This window comes from Salvia splendens, chromosome 18 (assembly GCF_004379255.2).
Source record: "Salvia splendens isolate huo1 chromosome 18, SspV2, whole genome shotgun sequence".
Classification (NCBI taxonomy): Eukaryota; Viridiplantae; Streptophyta; class Magnoliopsida; order Lamiales; family Lamiaceae; genus Salvia; species Salvia splendens.
Window position 1 is genome coordinate 21,354,933 of NC_056049.1, and position 18,949 is coordinate 21,373,881.

Genomic DNA, 18,949 nt, shown 5'->3' on the forward strand with positions numbered 1-18,949 from the left:
TTTCATTTGTAACTTTTCGATTCACATTTCAACTCTCAAATTACGCTATAAAATGGACTCCGGTGGATACTCAAGTCCTAGTATCCCGATGTTTGGAGATGGCGCACGGTGGCCAAGTACACAACCTGGCGAATATCGGTCGTTCGACGCCAACACGCAGTACGATCCAGAGTTCAGTACGGATTCGTACGGTCTCTCCGACATGGAGCCGTCTCCAACTCGCCATGCCGCAGCTTTCCGTCGCGCCGATGCCTCCCTCTCCGCCGCCTCCGCCCCCCGCCCCACCAGAAAGAAGCGGACCAAGCACCGGGCGCACAAGTTGCCACCTCCGACAACTTGTGAAGAGTACGCCCCCAGCCGTATGAACTACCAGCCGGATGAAACCCTCGTCTTGGCGAGGTGTTGGGTGGATATATCGGAGGACCCGATATTCGCGAACAACCAGAAGCAGCTCGCGTACTGGGAGCGCATCGTCGAGCGCTACAATGAGGCGAAGCCGTCGAGCGCGTACAAGCGCCAACGGGAGCAGCTCCGCAAGCACTAGGATCAGGTGAAGAAGCAAGTCAACCTGTTCGCGGCGGAGTACGAGAAGTGCTCGAGGGATCAGGGAAGCGGCAAGAGCTTGAGCGACATGCGCGATAGAGCACTGTTGTCGTACCAGTCCATGTTCGGCGACCTCAAGCATTTTAACATTTGGGCGCTCTTGAGGGACAAGCAGAAGTTCCAAGGAGGGATTCTGCACACCGGTGCGGCGAAGAGGACGAAGACCACCGACACTGGTGGTTACACGACCAGCGAAAGCGGAACTCGTCCGGTGGACCTCAACCAGACGTGCACGGAGGAAGAGAGTTCCGGCACACCGATGTCTTCCCAACGGCGTCCCATAGGCGTCAAGGCTGCGAAGAACAAGGGGAAGGCGAAGGCGAAGGCGACATCCTCCTCGGCCGCCCCCCCATCGCCGACCCCGACCCCGACGATGATCCAGGCGACACTTGCCTACGCGGATTTGGCAACGGCCTCGATGGCGCGGACGTTGTTGGATACGCACAACGCCCTTATGAAGTGTACGGATTCGGCCCAAGCCGAGCGCCTCCAGAGGTTGAGCGATGAGTTGAGCCGGAAGTTGGGGCTTTTGTAGGATAGTCATTTTTTTTAATTTCTAACTCGTGTAACTTTTTTTTAATCAATGAGAATTTTTTGTCGTTCTTTTAGTTAATCGTTGTGTTTTTTTAATAAGTTTGCATTTATATATTTGAAAACATTTAAATTAAATAACAACACAATAGTAAAATGTTTAGGGCGCCCCACTACAGGTGGAAGGCCACGAGTATAAAATGTTGACGTGGCGATGCATAGGGCTTGCATAAATTCTGTCAGCAATTTAGGAATAAAGAGTGTAGATGAATAGTTGAATAGATAAACACTAATTTGTTCCTTGAAAGTACTTAATGTTGTCACAAATATTTTTGAAGTGAATCATCTTAATGGATTGCTGCAAGTAGAATTGACTCAAAAATAATAAAGATGGCATAGAAACTGAAAAATGAGATTATAGGAAGTGAAACTGCAAATTTATATTGAATACTATTAGAGTTAAATTCAGAAACATTATGAAATAGTTCCACATACGATGTTAATGTTCTTGATTTGTGTTGAGCTCCTTGTTGTTTTGGTTTTGTCATCATGTTACTTTTTAAGAAATTATTTATCCTGAATTTTATCATCTTTTAAAGCCCATATTACTTTAATTATCTTGGATTATCTTAACATACCTACCAAGCCCATATTACTTTAATTATCATGGATTATGTTAACATACCTACCAGACGAGCACTTAGCAGTTAAGCAAAACAACATCGCAACCAAGAAGATTTGACTATTCACTAAGCTTGAGCATATACAACTGTGTTCTCACTCTAAACCTAACACTATATGTCTCTCTTACATTTGTCGATATCTAAGGCTATTTATAGGCTCAAAGTAACCCACAGACCTAGAATATTTTAGCTAATTATCCTACACTATTTCTAGTTATTTTTAATTAAAATAATAGTGCAAAGTTCCCAAGTTGATTCATTCTCGTTCACTGTAGAACTCTTCAGACTAATACTCCCCCGTCCACCATTAAGAGTCTCATTTCTTTTTGGCTTTCATCGAGTTAGTACTTTTCATGTAAATCCTTTACTTGTTTTGCTGCATCAACATTGAAACTCTGAGCATTGTATGTGTTTGAAACAAAATCATACACTACTACTTATAATGTTTTCGAAGTCATGTGGTTTTATGCTTTTATCACCCTTGGTTTGGTATATGAAATTCATTTGACTGCTATCATATGTGAAACCTCCATCTATAACTAGGTTGTGTCCTGTTATAAATCCTACATTGTCGCTTGCTAGAAACACCACTGCTTCGGCCACATCCTCCACGCTCCCTCCCCTGCCCCTCAACAGACTCCCCCGTCTCCCCAACGATCTTGCTAACGTCTTGAGGCTGCAGATTCTGATCCCCGAGTAATCTCCGGAAGGAAGACATGAGCATCTCCGAGGGCACTCCATGTGGCGAAACGCAGTTCACTCGAATCCCGTGTACCCCCAACTCACAGGCACTACTCCTTGCCACCCCAAGAATGGCAGCTTTGGACAAGGTGTAGGCATGTGATGCTAGGCCTCCCATCATGGCTGCTGAACTCGACGAGCATATGATCGTCCCTGCAATTCTCCCCTCGAACATAGCCCGTGCAGCGTGCTTGATCCCGTGCACCACTCCATTGAGATTTATCTCGAGCAGGGCAGACAATTGTTCCGTTTTAAGGCCGGTGATGCTCCCTTCAGGGCCAGATATGCCAGCATTGTTGAACATTATGTCCAGCAGCCCCTTCCAGCCCACGGCCACCTGGATTGCTCGTTCCATGTTTCTCTCCAAGGAGACATCACAGTGCACGTACTGCCCTCCGATTGCAGCAGCTAGTTCTGCTCCTGCCTCGTCTAGTATGTCAGCAATCACAACATTCGCCCCGTTTTCAGCAAAGGCTTTAGCCGTTGCTGCTCCAATCCTCCTCGCGCCACCGGTTATCACCGCGACTTTTCCTGTTAATAATCTTGTTTAACATGTAGAGAGAAGTCAGGATAAAGATTTATTGACAATAGTCTATAGTACTAACCTTTTTGAAGGTTGTGATATGTCAATTATTCTTTCATCTGATTCCATTTGATTGTATTAACTGATTCTGTATCAACTCATGCACTAATATATAGCCAATTCTTGTAGGGATTGGTTGATTTATTGCTCATGCACACTTTTTTTCATTTTCACAACAAATATGTAAGCTCTTTTTGCTTACCAAACTACATTCAAAAGTAGGTAAAAGCTTTCTTAGCATGAATAAGTAATGAAAATATGAGAAGTGGAAGTAATTATATTAAGTGTGATAGCATCCAATGATGATGTCATGAAATGATTCACATTTTAACGTGACATATTATACAACCACAATATGTTAGGCAAAAGCTAACAAAATGAAAAGAAAAATGAAATCCAATCGACAATCAGACATGATTGGTCAATGGAATTTGGGAGGAGCCACCGGCGGCGGTGGAGGGGTGCCGAGAGATCTTGTGGTTGGCGGGGGGCGGGGGGCGGGGGACGCAACAAAGCTTCATGATGGTGTATAAAAAGGTGAGGAGCCAGAAGATCCAAGGAGCGGCGATGAGGAAGAGGGCAGCGGATTGGTACCACGGCTGCGAGAGGCTGGGGACGAACACGTCTATGAAGAGGAAGACGCCGCCGGTGGTCACGGAGAGGAAGAACACGGCGAAGACTAACGGCACCCGCACGTCTCCTTCCTTATCAATCTCCATTGATCTTGCCCCGCCTCTCAAAAAATACTAAAACTCTCTCTATATCACTTTCTAATTAATATTTTATTCTCTATCATTTTTCCCCTATAATATCAAAATAACTATATTGATTAAGTAGTAATTAACTCTATAAAAGTAAATATTTAAATTCTAATCATACTTTTATGTGAATAAACTATTTTATCAATTATAATAAAAATAAAATTACGTCTCTATCAAAAATTATTGGATTAAAGGTTATTGTTATCATGGTGTGATGCCTGAGCACAGCAACATGAGGGTACATGGGAGAGGCCGAGAGTGTGAATGCAGCTGATCAAGATGTTCAAGAATTAGTTAAGGAAGATGGCTGTTGGAAGCGGTTTCTACTTCCGGTTGTAACCGTTTTTGTGAAAGTCTTGTTCACTCAAACTCTAGTATAAGTAGTATAGTGTTTTGATTACTTTTAGAAGAGTAGAAACAGTTTGTAAACACTTCAAGATTCCTTCAATAAGATTTCCTCTTTCAAGATTCATTCCAGTTCATCTTCTACATTCAACCCTCTTTCTTGTTTGTTCATTCTTGCATTGTTACGATCACAAAACTTATGTGCCAGCTGGAGTGCCACATCAGCTGAAGCAGAAATGAGAGGGAAGGAAAGTTGAGGGGTCTAAATGCAAATGAGAGAAAAGGAAAACAGATGGAGTATAAATACAGAGACTCTCCTCTTATAGCAGTCATGAAAATTGTGTGTTGTGTGCGCTGAGCGCTTGGGCTAGGATCGTGAATCCGATGCATTATTTTTAATTTCCGTCATTGTTCTCCTTATCGTTTCCTTTACGTAGAGTACTTGTTGCTCTTCGTGATTATATCCATATTCAACTCAATTTATGCAATTTGGTGTTCCTAATCTGTGTTCTTATCATTTCTGTTATTGATTGGATGTCGTTGTGTTGATTGGTGTTGTTGTGGTGTGGATTGTGGAGTCGTTGTGTCGATTACGCTGTGGATTGTGCGTAGGTGTGATTGAAGTTGCGATTTCAGTTCTTCCATAACTAAAATCGCAACAAATGGTATCTAGAGCCAACGTTCCTAAGAAAATGACGTCGGCGACGCGATTGACGGAGGCGGAGAAGATAGAGTAGGAGTGGGAGGGTCTATGGGAGAGGATAGGGGCATCTTTCTGCAAAATCCAGCAAGAACAAGATGTGAAATTAGATAAGGTACTGAGATCACTTCAAGACCTGCGCTCGACGATGGAGGCAAGGGATGCGAGTCCCGGCAGCTGCAAATCACAAGTGAGCTTCCTAAATTCTCCGACAATCTGGATTTTCAGAAATTAATCGATGTTGATCGATCAATTGCTGATGAGGATCTAATGGAGCAACATAGCACTGGGGGATATGAAGAAATGGATATAGAGTTGGAGATCAGAGGGGAGGATTGCGCAAGAGTGTCGAAGGAAATCGAGGATATTCAATTTTTGGAGGTAACGGTGACTCCATTGCAGAAAACAGAGGAGATGGAGATATTTACGTCTGTACCTCACAACGGGAAATCAACGGAGGTGAAGAAGAGGAGGGAATTAGAGCATGATAAACTTAAGGGGACTGAACGCCTATCACATGCTCGACAAAATGTGCTAGTGAGTGAGCTGACTGTGGGTTTACCTATCTCGACATATTATAGCTTGTCACTATCGTGGCTGTTCAATTGGTTTCCGAGGCATATGGTGAAGCTGAAGTTCGTGGCTCAACGTGATGATGAGCTCTACGAGGGGTTTGATGATCGTAGTAAAGGTTTTGTTGGGTATGGGGAAATGTAGCATCTTCGATGCTAGAGGGCGTTCGGTAATTTGGTGGAAAAATGGGTTTACAGTGGTGGAAAATCAACCTGATTAGATGAGTGGTGCTTTGTGGCATTTACCTGGTCTATTCGACGGAGTGCTTTTTCGGTCAGAGTTTGGAGGTAATGTGTTTGGAGATGGTAGTTACCCTCTGGGATCCATTATACTGGGTATGTCAAGGGGTTTAAAGAGGTCTTTAGTTGGTAATTTTCTTATGCAAAAATTGTTGGAAGTGTGCAATGGAGAGCAGAAAAGGCAAGTATTGCTAAGGGTGATTAAGGAGCCAGGGAAACTCATTAGTATGTCTCGGAACACACATGGCACTCAGATGGTTCAGCGGTGCTTGCAATGCTTCATTACAGAGGATAGTAAGTTCATTTTTGTTGCTGCTATAAAGTACTATCTGGATATGGCAATGCTTTAGTATGGGTGTTGTGTTCTACAGCAGTTTATCACTAGTTCCATAGGGGAATTTCATGAAAAAATGGCTACTACAAATTTGGTTGCTGATAAAGCAACAAATGGACTACTGCTTGCTCCAGAGGCATTTGGATTGTTTCATGACCTTCATGTGACCGGTGGACATTTGGGGAAGCAATTTGATCTTTAAAAAAAAAATTAACTCCTATTATATAAGGGAGAAAATTACAAATAAACTCCTATACTATAAATAGGAGGAAATTACAACTGATGTAAAGAGGGCTCGAACTCGACACCTCATGCGATAATATCTAAGCTCTTTGTCGCTAGGACAAAGGCTCTGGACGGGAAGCAATTTGATCTAGATAAGGCAAAGTAGCATGGGGTAATGAGATGGCTCGGTGCAGACGAATGTGATGGTGTTTTCAAGATTGCAAATGAAGTTGTGATTCAAACGTTATGTGATCTTAGTGAGCCCAAGAAGAAGGAGATGAACATATCGTCTTCTTCAACATCGCTGATTCAATTTGTACAGATGCATCTTGCTACATCTAACCCTTTTGAAAATGTTGAAGAAATCGCCAAAAGTTTTGATAATCCGCTTGAAGGCATTGAAATAGTAGGGTGGTTTTTAGCATCCTCATATGCGAGCTCAAGAAACTATCGTTCATTAAAGCGATTGTTAGTTTGATTTCCTAGGCCCATGGTGAAGATGAAATCTATGAAGTATGTTGGCAAAGCTAGGCCAAAGAGCTAGAGATGGGTGAATTCTGCATTGAGGCTGACATACAAATGCTTGCTGATAATAGCATTTGATATATTGGTGAGAGTGTTAAGGTGGATACAAGAGAGATCAGTGGCGCATTCGTTGGAGACTCGGGTTCCTTCCTTCCTTGAGGACAAGGAAGCTTTAGGGGGATTAATTGTTGCATGATAAAATGAATAGAAGTGAACGTGGGCTACAAAGGAGAGTAGTTGCTTAAGCGGAGGAAGAAGAAAAGAAGTGTGTTCCAATTATAAAATGGACATATCAGATTATAGAGAAAGGTAGCTGGTGTCTGGTGAGAGAGAATGAGTCATTGCGCTTGAGAGAGGCAGCAATTATAAACAAGAAGGTCAATAGGCTTATCTCTGTGATTCCTTGAGGACAAGGAATCTTAAGGGGATAGATTGTTACGATCACAAAACTTATGTGCCAGCTGGAGTGCCACGTCAGCTGAAGCAGAAATGAGAGGGAAGAAAAGTTTAGGGGTCTAAATGCAAATGAGAGAGAAGGAAAACAGATGGAGTATAAATACAGAGACTCTCCTCTGATAGCAGTCATGAAAATTGTGTGTTGTGTGCGCTGAGCGCTTGGGCTAGGATCGTGGATCCGATGCATTATCTTTAATTTCTGTCATTGTTCTCCTTATCGTTTCCTTTACGTAGAGTACTTGTTGCTCTTCGTGATTATATCCATATTCAGCTCAATTTAAGCAATTTGGTGTTCCTAGCTTGTGTTCTTATCATTTCTGTTATTGATTGGGTGCTGCTGTGTTGATTGGGTGTTGATTTGTGTTGTTGTGGTGTGGATTGTGGAGTCGTTGTGTCGATTGCGCTGTGGATTGTGAGTAGGTGTGATTGAACTTGCGATTTCAGTTCTTCCATAACTAAAATCGCAACAGATTCTTCATCAGTTATCTTAACACTTGACCGTGGCTAAGTGTCTTTCATAGATTTATATCTTGTTTTTGTTATTCAAATTTTATGTTTAGATGAAAAGTAAAGAATTACTATCTTCTTCCCATAAGTGTCATATTTAGTGTGGGCGTGGATTTTAAGAAATGTAAAGAAAAGTGAGTTGAATAAATTAGTGGATTATGGGTCCCACTTATATATATTAGTTTTATAATAAAATGTGAGTAGAATTGGTTGGTGGAACGTGGGTTCTACTTACCATTTATGATAAAAGTGAAATGTGACTCTTATTGTGGGACAGATCAAAATGACAAAATGTGACATTTAATGTGGAACGGAGTTAGTATTTAATTGGAAAAATGGTGAAATAAATAATTCAAAAGAGCCTGTAGAGGATCAAAATTAGGTACATCAAAAAGAGTTGTATTGCTTTTTGGATAAATCTAAAAGAAACACTACTGCAACTCATTTTGTGAACCATTTAGTGTATATTTAATTATTTTCTATTAAAAATACGTACTTATTTGCATTTTAAGCCGTTCGTTAATTAGTTACTTCCTCCCTCCGTCCCACAAGAATATACATTCTTTCCTTTTTAATTCGTCTCCATCCGTCCCACAATAATATGCATTCTTTCTTTTTTTAATTCGTCTCACAAGAATATGGACTTTCTAATTTTAAAAAGTCTTTTATCTCTGGACGAGATCCATTTTCACCTAACAATAATTTAATTAGTTTTTCTCTATCTCTATTTTACTTAGTAGATGGAAGATATATAGAAAAATGGTTTTCGTTTTCAAGGGATTGGAAAAAGGCGCAATTAGAATCCGGTGATCGGAATCGGAAAGTCCCACTCGAAAAAGAAGGGGGTAAGGTATCAACACGCACTCACTCACTCACACGGATTGCGCTGTCCCGCATATTGATCGACAGTAAAAGATTCAAGAATCTAAGATGGCAGCCTCCAATTACGGTGCGAAATTTTATGTGATGATAGTTTGCGCCGTGTTTTTACTCACTTCCGATCTAGTTCTTGCCAAGTCTCGAACCCCCATCTCTGTAAGTCCTGATTCTCCCTTTTTTTTCCCCCCAAAATATGTGTAATCCGCCGCTTATATCGGTTTATTCACCTTCTAGGCAGGACGCGGAGACTCGACAGAAGAAAAATGATTGCTATGCAGACATTGAGAGGTATTAATTTCTCAAATCCCTAATTTTTCTTTCGTGGGGTTGCCATTTAGTTTTCCGGTATTGAGCTCTCACGCTTACATGATTATGTAGAAATTGCTGATGATTTTGTTTTGCTTTTTAGTTGTTGATTTCACTTGTATCTGATTCTTGGTCCAGTGGATTTGATCAAAGTTTTAAATTGCAGCGGATTGTGGGGTGAGCTATGCTCGTCTTCGACTATTGCTAAGGAGAATTGTGCTTTACGATGCCTTTCGCCGATTTGTTACGAGCTCATCTACGAGAGTGATCCGGTGAGGGTTTTACCTAACTTACTAGCATCTATGGAAAAAAGTCACTGAATTGTGCTTCTGGTTATGGATTTGTGGTGATGAGTTTATGTGTTTCTTTAACTTTGCAGTTGGAAGAAGGGGAGAAAGACTTTACTAGGAGTTCGGAGTATAAATATTGCATGCATAGGTAAAATAACTGATGCTCGAAAATTGTTATTGATTATGAGATGATGCTCAAGGTGTACTGAGGATTTTATGATTTCAATTTGTTGATGGTCTTACTTGTCATTGCTTTTTGAGTTATGCTCACTAGTTTCTTGTTCCTTTCTCTTTAAAAGTATGTTAAGGATGAGTTTCTCGTAATAAATTTGAAATCCTGTGCTAATGATGCTCGCTCCACTAAATGAACTCCTTGGGAGCTCATACACTCCTCATCAGATGATGGGAAATTAGTAACCATAGATGACTCTAAGCTTACATTCTCATCTCCTATAATTTCTCAAGAAATTGTTGGAAAGATGTTTTCTGCAGGAAAAAGTTCATGTCTCTGTAAATAATAGCTCTGAGTCCAGGTTCTATAACATCTGTATGCATTTAGAAATTTGATGATCATGGTCTTTTCTACCTAGGCTATCTCCTTCTGGTATCGCATGTACGGCTTTTTTTGGGAGAGTGTTTATAGGCATGGATGTGATTTGTGAAAGACAAGTCATAACTGGAGTTGTTTGACAAGGTGAATGAGAACTGAGAAGAGCTTTGCCATATGAAATGAACTTTAAAATTGCGTTGTAAAAAATACCCAGAAAAATTCTCTGTTTAGTGCAAATTAAGGCTATTTGTCCTATCCTGACTCACGGATCATGGGTTTTGGTGCTTGGCACCAAGTTAAGTGAACCCAAAACTTGTTAAGGCGATACATGTGTTACTTGTATCTGCAGTGATGACAAGGAAAGCGCTAGTGCAATTGTTTCAGGGTTCTACTACTTGCTCTTGTTGACTTAATTTTCTTTTTTTGGCTGCCATAAGTGTAACTCAACAGTATGTTCACTTTGAATGCATAAAGCTATTAATCTCTGGTTGAGTGTCTTTGTTTGTCTTACAAGTAAATCTTTGAATTCAATGGCAGGGCATCTCTCGGAGAAAGCTTAGATGGCATTAGAGGATCGTTCAACCATTAGAATGTTTGATGCATGATGCATCTCTGGGCAGTAGCAACAAAAACAATTGTTGTCATAGTAATAAGCTCTGCTGTTTAATCGGCTTTTATGATGTAAATTTCGTATGCAGATTCAGCACTCTGTATACCTCTTGTTCATTGTTGCTTCTCCTAAGTAGAGATTATTTAAACTTTGTATCAGTGATGGATACAGGCTTAATTTTACCCAATGAATAGGTGCTTGTGCCGTTTTACAGATCGATTTTTTACCAACGTTAACAACTTAACATCCGTCAGTAAATTCCTCATTTTTTTGTAGTATGTGACGCTTAAACAAAGCTTAGTTCTTTTTCTGTTTGTGTTGGAGCATATGTGAATTGTAACGCGAGAAAACAAAAAAAATGTGCAACGGTGAATCACCTACACCAAAATGATATAGGAGATGATCAATTAACGAGGTTCTGTTTCTGGATTATTATATAGGAATACTATTGTTTTACTCAACACCGAAATGATATAGGAGATGATCAATTAGCAAGGTTTGTTTCTGGATTAGTTTCAGGGTTATTATATTTTTTTAATATTTAATACAGTATTGGTGATCATTTTAAGTTAGCTAATGATAATTTATAAATATAATTAATTTATCGCAAATCTATACGCGGACATTTATTCATCGCTTATACCACTATTTGTGTTCCCTTCCTGCTAGCTTCAGCAGTGATAATTTATAAATCCCAATTCCAGTAAACCCTAATAAGCTCTTCCAGTTAGGCGTTCAATGTCTTCAAACTTGGCATCCTCCGACGATCTTCGGAAGCAGGTAATTTTTTCCTTCGTTACTCTCTCTCTCTCTGTGAGTGTGTTGGGAGGGGGTGGGGGGTCTTTTTTTGCTTTGATTTGATGAGAAAATTATTCATTGATGATGGTGGAATTGACAGGTGAGAAGTCACGAGGTTGCTGTGGCGGAGATCAATAGTCTTTCTTCCTCTCGGGTGCATATGCTTTCCTCTGTTTGAATATTTCCGTCTACCGTTACTCTTAAATTTTTTTAGTGTACATGTTGAATGATTGTTCATTGATGAATTAATTGCCTGGGTTTTATGGCTCGTGAAATGTGAACATGCTTGTCTGGTTGATGGAGCTATCAAATTTGTTCTGTTTAATTGTTTTTCCATTCTTCTTCTTTTCATGAGGAATGATTCATAAGTACTTAATTGTTTCATGTGTGTTTTGTTTTTTCTTTGTATAGATTCCCGGCTGTTTCATAGTTTGATATGTTTTAGGTCCTGAGATTCCTGACCGTGTTTATCAATTATGTGAGTATTGAAGAAATGCAGAGACAGTACTTTTGTTAGAGAGGGGGATACGGATAATTACTTCATTACGAAACTTACTGTTGTGGTGATGCTTTCTTGTCAATTTACTACCTGGAAGCCTCATCATGGTATGGAATGTGGTCAAGAAAATTATGGTGGCATTTGTTGTTTCATTTCATATTGAGTGTCAACTATGGTATTAGTGATCATATGAAAGATCATTGTGTTGAATAACTTTATTCATGATCATCCTTGTATGTCTCTGGCAAACTTTGACTGGGTTTACCTTCTTTACACCCCTGCCAACCAACCCACTAAGACGGATAGATTCTTCTTGGGGTAACTTATTGTTATATCAACCCTGATACTTTCTCCAAACGTCTCATTTGATTTATTGTTGAACGTGTGCAAATTGAACTGGAAGTCTATTATAGATTCATGAGATATTAAGAATTATAACACGGGTGTAGAGAACTGATCAATCCTGTATGGTATAGTGTAGCAATTTGTGGTCTAGGCTTTGCATAATGCATTGCATAGGGGACATCTTACGGTTCTTACCCACAAGTTTTGTCAGGTGATATGTACATAGCACTCCCTCCGTCCCCAAAGAATATGCACTTTGGGTACGGTACGAGTTTTAATGCAAAATTGGTAAAGTAAGAGAGAGGTAGAGAGAAAAAGTAATTTAAGTATTGTTAGTGGGGAATGGGTCCCACCACATTAGAGAGAAAAAAGTTTCCAAAATTGGAAGAGCATATTCTTGTGGAACGGACTAAAAAGGAAAGAGTGCATATTCTTGTGGGGCGGAGGGAGTATATAACAAGATGTTTGCTCTAGTACACTGTATAGTGCTTCTTTTTATTGGAATAAGTCTGAAATTCATGGGGGGTTAATAGGTTGATGTGTTGGAGATACATCTTCTTGTGTGGGACTCGAGAACTTTACTCTGTTCCCGTGTCTTGTTTGATAATAGTAATACTTGCTTTTACGGCTTAAAATTATTCTTCTCTGCAGGCTGTCTATCAAAAAAATGGCAACATATTTTTCCGAACAACCATTCAGAAAGCATCTGCATTTGAACAAAGTAAAGTATACCGTTGAGTTTCAGTATAACTATTCTTTGCATATATGGCTTATGTACTAACCCCGCTATTGTTAATTATTGGGCAGAACAATTGGAAGCAGCAAAAGCTAAACTCTAAAAGCTGAGTTGATACCTTGTACCTGACTCCTATCATCCTCGACTTTGTGATACTGGTTCAGGTTAAGAGAGAACGGCTTACATCTGAACTCTGACGTAACGATTTCAAAGACCATCCATATATAGTCTTCATAAAATTCCAGTACACAAGTTGTTGACTGCAGTTTGGTGGAATACCATGTATTTTCTCTATTCAATTATCAGTATGCAAAACATCTATATCTGATTTCAGTTATTACTCATTAGTAGAAAGTGAAGATGAACAGTTTTGCAGATCACTATGAATACTTCTTCATAGCTCATTAAATTTGTCAATGTGTAGATACTTGTATTGCATATAATAAATAACTTTCCAAGGCATCAATTTTGTTGAGTTACAGTTATTTTGTTAAAGCTGATTGTGTTGATAGATGAAACTGATTCGGCACCAACTGAGACCAGATAATGCTCCTACTATGTTAAAATTCTGAGTTATATAGAGAGAGATCACCACAAACTGGGATGGCATTATTTCTGTAACAGAAAGGTTCAGCATAACTCTCTGTGTAAGTAATACAGCTTTCAAACTTACATTCAACAATTACTACATCACATTTCCAACATTAAAAAAGGTTTTATTTGCCTTGGATTCTATATTGTATTATCAAGTAGCAAACCGGCCATCTTCACACAAACTAGTGAAAAGAAATTGAAGTATTTATGATCTCTCAGCACCTTGTTGGAAAGCAACAACCATGAGGGTGACAATGGACGCGTAGACTGAACTGGGTATCTTCTCCACCACCTTCCCAACATGCGGGACGTTCTCAGTTGACCGCTTTGTTAGCAGTGCCACGGTTGGAGCAACAGCCAGAGCAATGATCAAACCCTGACTCACTGTCAAGAGTGTATCTTTTGTAATACGGCGGATGAACTTCACAAATTCTTCACGATCTAGTGCCCCATCGCAGTTCATATCACACTCCTGCAGAACAGTTGCATAACATATGTTACACGAGATAAACATATGCATTATTGAGTAGCTAAATGTGGAAGCTATGAAAAACTCATGGATTTCTGGTTTAGATATGCTTTTCTGCCAAAAAAAATGTGGATTCTATAGCTGCATGATTGGAAAGTCTGTCTCATACCTCCAGCAGTTTGCGCACTTCCTCCTTTGTTGGGGGATCAAAGTGAGGACCAGGCAAACGCTTATTAATATCACTACAAAGAAAATATATAATTAACGAACCTCAAAAACAAATTACAACGATGGAGAAGGAATGGAGGCGAAGCTTCTCACTTGAATACTAGCAGCACACCAATGTAGAGCTCTTCAAATGTCAATTTACCGCCCTGATTATTATTGACACGGTCAAAAACTTTGCTACTGATATGTCGAATCTGTTTTTCTTTCCAATCTTTTCCTGCAAAAGAGGGCAGCAAGAAATTATTTACAAACATAACTGAGTTGTGACCGTAGTGAAACCATATTGCAGATTCGGCATTGAAAAAGCTCACATCCAATCACAAACAAAACCGTTACATGAATCAGCAGGAATAAAGAACACAACGATCTAGTAAAGGCAGCGCCTGAATAAGAAGACGTCGACAAGAAACATACCAGCTTGCCATCACAAGGTGAGGGTAGTAAAATACTTTCTTGCAAGAAAATGTATGATCACAACTTTGTTCAAACCTCAAGGTCCATGAATATTTCAGTTTGTAAGTCATAACAACAGAAACACCTCTACTTTCCACACCGATCCAAATATAATCAATGGTATATCATCACCCTGTAACAGAGTGTTGGGTGTCTATAGCTATTACATTATCAGTTAGAAACTGACTTCAATCACAGAAAGAGTTTCCATTTCCACAAAATCTCATCTACACCAAATAAATCATGCAAAAAATGCCTATTTATCAACAATTATCCATACTTTTACAACATACTTATTATCTTGAGTTTCTGGTTGCTCAAATTTGACATACACAAGATAAATTGGGCACGAGAATCAGAATAACCAAACACAGTCACCATAAGTTTATGTTTGACCCAAAATTTCGACATTTTTTTCCCCAAAAATGACGAATTTCATGTGCAAGAGGGCTTCACCAAGACGATCAGCTATGATATAGGTACGAAAACTCGGCCTTTACACTACTTTTAATCGATTACAGATTGAAAACATAACTCCCACAATAGATTTTCCCTCCAAAACCAAAAGCCCACACACACAAAAAAATCAGAATTCAATTCTCAGAGAAACACGCACATAGGAATTATACACGAGAGGAAATTGTATGGGTTAGAATTGAATAATATTATACCTTGAATCTTTTCAAGAATTTGTCCCATGGCTAATTGGCTATGGAGGAGGAGGTTCGAGATTATTGTGTCAAGCTTCAGAAAAAGAAGTAATCAGCGTTTCAAAGTCGTTGGAAAAGACAAGGGGATGAATGATCTATCTCATTTCGGGTGAACGTTCAGGATCTACTCCACGTGAGATCTTGCCGATCACGAGACAATTAAATTTTGTGATTATTTGGGTCACAATTTGGAATTATTAATTGAAGAAAGCGTAAATAAGAGAAATACCGAAACGAGGGACGACACTGACTCTGGAATACATATTCTTGTTTGACATTTATACAATTTCTTTTTGGAAATTTGATGAATACTGTATGTTCCAAAAGAGGGAGATCGTATATGATAAACTACCACAAAAACCAAAACACTACACTTTGAAATTATAAATTTACAACAAATATTATTGAAACAATTTGGCGATTCAAAAAAACGTTGAACTCAATTCATTTGTTTAAACAAAGAACTAACGCAAACGCTAATGAGTGCTTATAATAAATAACGCGTGATGAAGAATTCCATAATTTCGATTTCGTTTTCATTTTGAAATTGCATTGAATAGTAAATCTGCACTCTTTTCCTCTATATATTTATTCGGTTGAATCCATCAACCGAATTTCTCAGACTCCACACCCTAATTTTTTTAGTGCACATGCACTATAGGCTATAGCAAAGCATGATACAGCAATTACTGGGACAAGCTCATACCTCTCCAATGTCTAGCATCTATCAAGACTATTCAATCCACAACAGGATGAGCTTGGTGAAAAACAAAATGACCAAAGAAAGAATGTTTTATAAAGTTCATGAGAATTGAAGGTAAGGCCAGCATCCATTACATGAGTCCGGGTGACATGGAATGGAAGACAATACCAAAGCTCAAGAATATCTCTACATCGGTCGAGTTTGATCAATTATTTACTTTTGTGTCTCATTGTTTGATTAGCCTGATTATGATGCATATAAACCTCCTTGTTCCCCTACAGAATTTATAGCAAGATCCATGAGTTGGTACAAGGACTTGGTTGTGAAGGATTTGGAAGTTTGAGCAGATCAAAAACCCATGACGGCTAGGTTTGGTTTGTCATCTCCAGAGCACTTTCTTCAAGATCATAGGCAGCCATTTGTTGTGTGTGTGTTTTGAGTAATTATCTTCAGTTACAAAATAAAGACACAGTTTTATATCCTACAAAATACTGTGTTGAACTTATATAAGGAATCATGATGATATCCTCAGCAGAATATTTCAACATCAATTTCTAGCAACTCACATTTCTCTATGCTTCTTCAAATCAAAATTTCACCACACGTTGACCTAAAATGAAAAACAAGGAAACATGCTACGCAAAGAAGATCTCATGGATCCAATCTATAAGTGGCTCATTTCTTCAACATTTCGTTTAAACCTTTGTAGTGTAACAATTTGAAGTAGATTATTGAAGAATAGCTATTATCAATGTTATTATGTTATGAGAAGGAATCCCACATCAGTCACAGACCAAACTAGCTATATGGAATCCTCAATAAATAGAGATTGATTGCCATTTTGAAAAGCCACGCAGCTGCGCGTCGAGTACATAGCGAACTATTCTTTCGCCTTTTACTAAAGAATACCATGTGCTCGTTGCTTAAAAGCAGCATATGATATTTTTTGGAAGGTGTTTTCTTTTAAAGAAAACCTCACAATTCAAGTTAAATATTGTTATGGTGGTATGCTTCGACCAAAATGAGGCTGAGGAAGGTGATTTCTTTTTTACTTTAAAAAGCTATGGTATACCATATGTATGTGTTGATTTGATGATTTTATAAAATGTTTGCTTAGCCTTGGATTATCCAAATGTTTTGGGAGAGCAACCTTGCTATTTTATATCTGGGCATTTTGTTTTTTTTTTTGTTTTTAAATTGAATTGACTTTGCATATCAATTGGTTAGAATAACGAATAAAACTGTGAATGTTAAAAAGGATAAATTAGATTAAGATAAAAATATGTGGTTCAACTTAGCTTGATAGGTTCTAGATGGTTTAAGAAAATTTACAATTGTGTATGAAATGGTGTGGTTTCCATATAATGTTATTACTATCGTCTATAAAAATAATTTTGATACACTGGATAGTACAAGTTTTAATACAAATTGTTAAAACAAGAGAGATTGAAAGAAAAAGTTATTGAAGGTAGAAAATGAGACTCACTGCTTTAGAGAAAAAATTCCTATACGTATACAAATACTAATTTTGGTGGACGACATAAAATAGAAAATAAGACTTTTTTTTAGACAAATATAGTAATACTCTTCACCTTTTGTGATGATGTAGAGATTTAAATTATATATAATTCTAAAACATTAAAAATTAGGTAATTTTAAACATTGCCCTTATTATAGTCACTATAGCCTTTCATTAATGATATGCATACTTCAGTTTTAAATTGGGGTAACGGTCGCTAATTTCATATTTGGCCAAAATTTAGTATTTCCATAAACTTAAACGTTCGTTGCAAAATATCATGAACTTACACTTTGTAACGAATTTTCCATAAGTTTGTTTTCCTTATGTTAAATTTGTCATGTCGGATTATGTAGTTATAAATGACATTATTTTGTGCAATATTTGAGTTTTAAAATCCCTCTCAAATTTCGTCAAAATTTCAAACTATGAGAAATTCAATAAACTGCACAAATTCATATTGCAACCAAATTTAAAGTTTGTAAAAAATACTATAGACAATTTATAATTTTAGGATTCAATAGCCCTTTTAAATTTGATTGTACCCGATCTTATCATCAAAATAGAGTGAAGCCCAGGCCGGCCCATAATAAAAGCCCAAGCTATATTGTTTTTTTTGTGGAGAACCCAAGCTAAATTAAAGTTTATTACTGGTAAAACAAGCTTTAAAGTATTGCATAGCATCATTAATTTTATCTTATTTTACTCGAAACAAAATAACTTTGGCACTGAGTATCCGATTATAAAATTTTTCAAAAAGCTAAAATAATTATCAGGATTATAAATGAGCTCCTTGTCTTCGTATATATTCGTCTAACTCGTTCTCATGATCAAGCTACTAAAGTTTGAGCTTGACAACAACCAACTAATTAAAATTTAAATCATGAACAAGCTTATTAACGAAGTTAGCTTGAAAGAATAAAATTATGTGATATTTACATGATTATTTGACAAGTGTTTGCTTCTATAAGCTACTCCCTCCGTTCCATGTTAATAGAGTCATTTTTCTATTTTACGAAGTTCCAAGTTAATAGAGTCATTTATAGTTTTGGTAAAAAGTAATTCTTCTTTTTACTTTATTTTCTCTCCATCTCTCTTACTTTATTCTCTCTTACTTTTTTCATCATCCTTTTAACATACTATTCTTAAACTCTGTGTCGAAAAAAAATGCCTCTATTAACAAAGAACGGAGGGAGTACTATATTTGATTGGTTATTACATAAAGAAGGAACACAATTAGATGGTCAACAGATGTAACTATATAGGAGGTGTAACTTGTAAGATTGTGGATGGTAGTTAAAGTTATTTAATTGTTGGCCTAGTCAACGCCGATTTTGTTGAATAGTGAAATAGTGAACTTTATTGAGATAATTCATTTTTGCAAATTTCAGTTTGGTGGTAACGTTTACATATTTCTTTTACTTAACTTACGTTTACATATTTCTTTTACTTAA

General features: G+C 38.1%; 2 protein-coding genes, 1 long non-coding RNA gene, 1 other non-coding gene and 1 pseudogene across 6 annotated transcripts; 3 read left to right on the forward strand and 2 right to left on the reverse strand.

Moving 5' to 3' along the window:
* Positions 1–2,240: 2,240 nt before the first annotated feature.
* On the reverse strand, positions 2,241–3,210 carry LOC121776913 (annotated as a pseudogene).
* Positions 3,211–7,742: 4,532 nt separating this feature from the next.
* LOC121776059 lies at positions 7,743–10,654 on the forward strand. The gene is made up of 5 exons (XM_042173180.1): positions 7,743–8,841; positions 8,924–8,973; positions 9,158–9,263; positions 9,371–9,429; positions 10,369–10,654. Exons 1-5 carry the CDS (start codon positions 8,737–8,739, stop codon positions 10,418–10,420), a joined length of 372 nt encoding a protein of 123 aa, XP_042029114.1. The 5' UTR covers positions 7,743–8,736; the 3' UTR covers positions 10,421–10,654.
* A 336-nt stretch (positions 10,655–10,990) lies between these two features.
* On the forward strand, positions 10,991–13,285 carry LOC121777573. 3 transcript variants are annotated; one of them, XR_006045532.1, is made up of 4 exons: positions 11,004–11,221; positions 11,340–11,845; positions 12,735–12,804; positions 12,891–13,285. It is a non-coding gene; the product is annotated as an uncharacterized LOC121777573 (long non-coding RNA). The 3 variants fall into 3 exon arrangements; XR_006045531.1 differs by having other exon boundaries at positions 11,040–11,221; positions 11,340–11,393; XR_006045530.1 differs by having other exon boundaries at positions 10,991–11,221; positions 11,340–12,804.
* Positions 13,286–13,407: 122 nt separating this feature from the next.
* Positions 13,408–15,410, reverse strand: LOC121777572. Its single transcript, XM_042174869.1, has 4 exons — positions 15,235–15,410; positions 14,204–14,327; positions 14,052–14,124; positions 13,408–13,885 (listed from the first exon to the last, which is right to left on the reverse strand). The coding sequence occupies exons 1-4, from the start codon at positions 15,260–15,262 to the stop codon at positions 13,619–13,621; spliced, it is 492 nt and encodes a 163-aa protein (XP_042030803.1). The 5' UTR covers positions 15,263–15,410; the 3' UTR covers positions 13,408–13,618.
* Positions 15,411–16,831: 1,421 nt separating this feature from the next.
* LOC121778009 lies at positions 16,832–16,950 on the forward strand. The gene has a single exon (XR_006045583.1). It is a non-coding gene; the product is annotated as a U5 spliceosomal RNA (small nuclear RNA).
* The last annotated feature ends 1,999 nt before the right edge of the window (positions 16,951–18,949 follow it).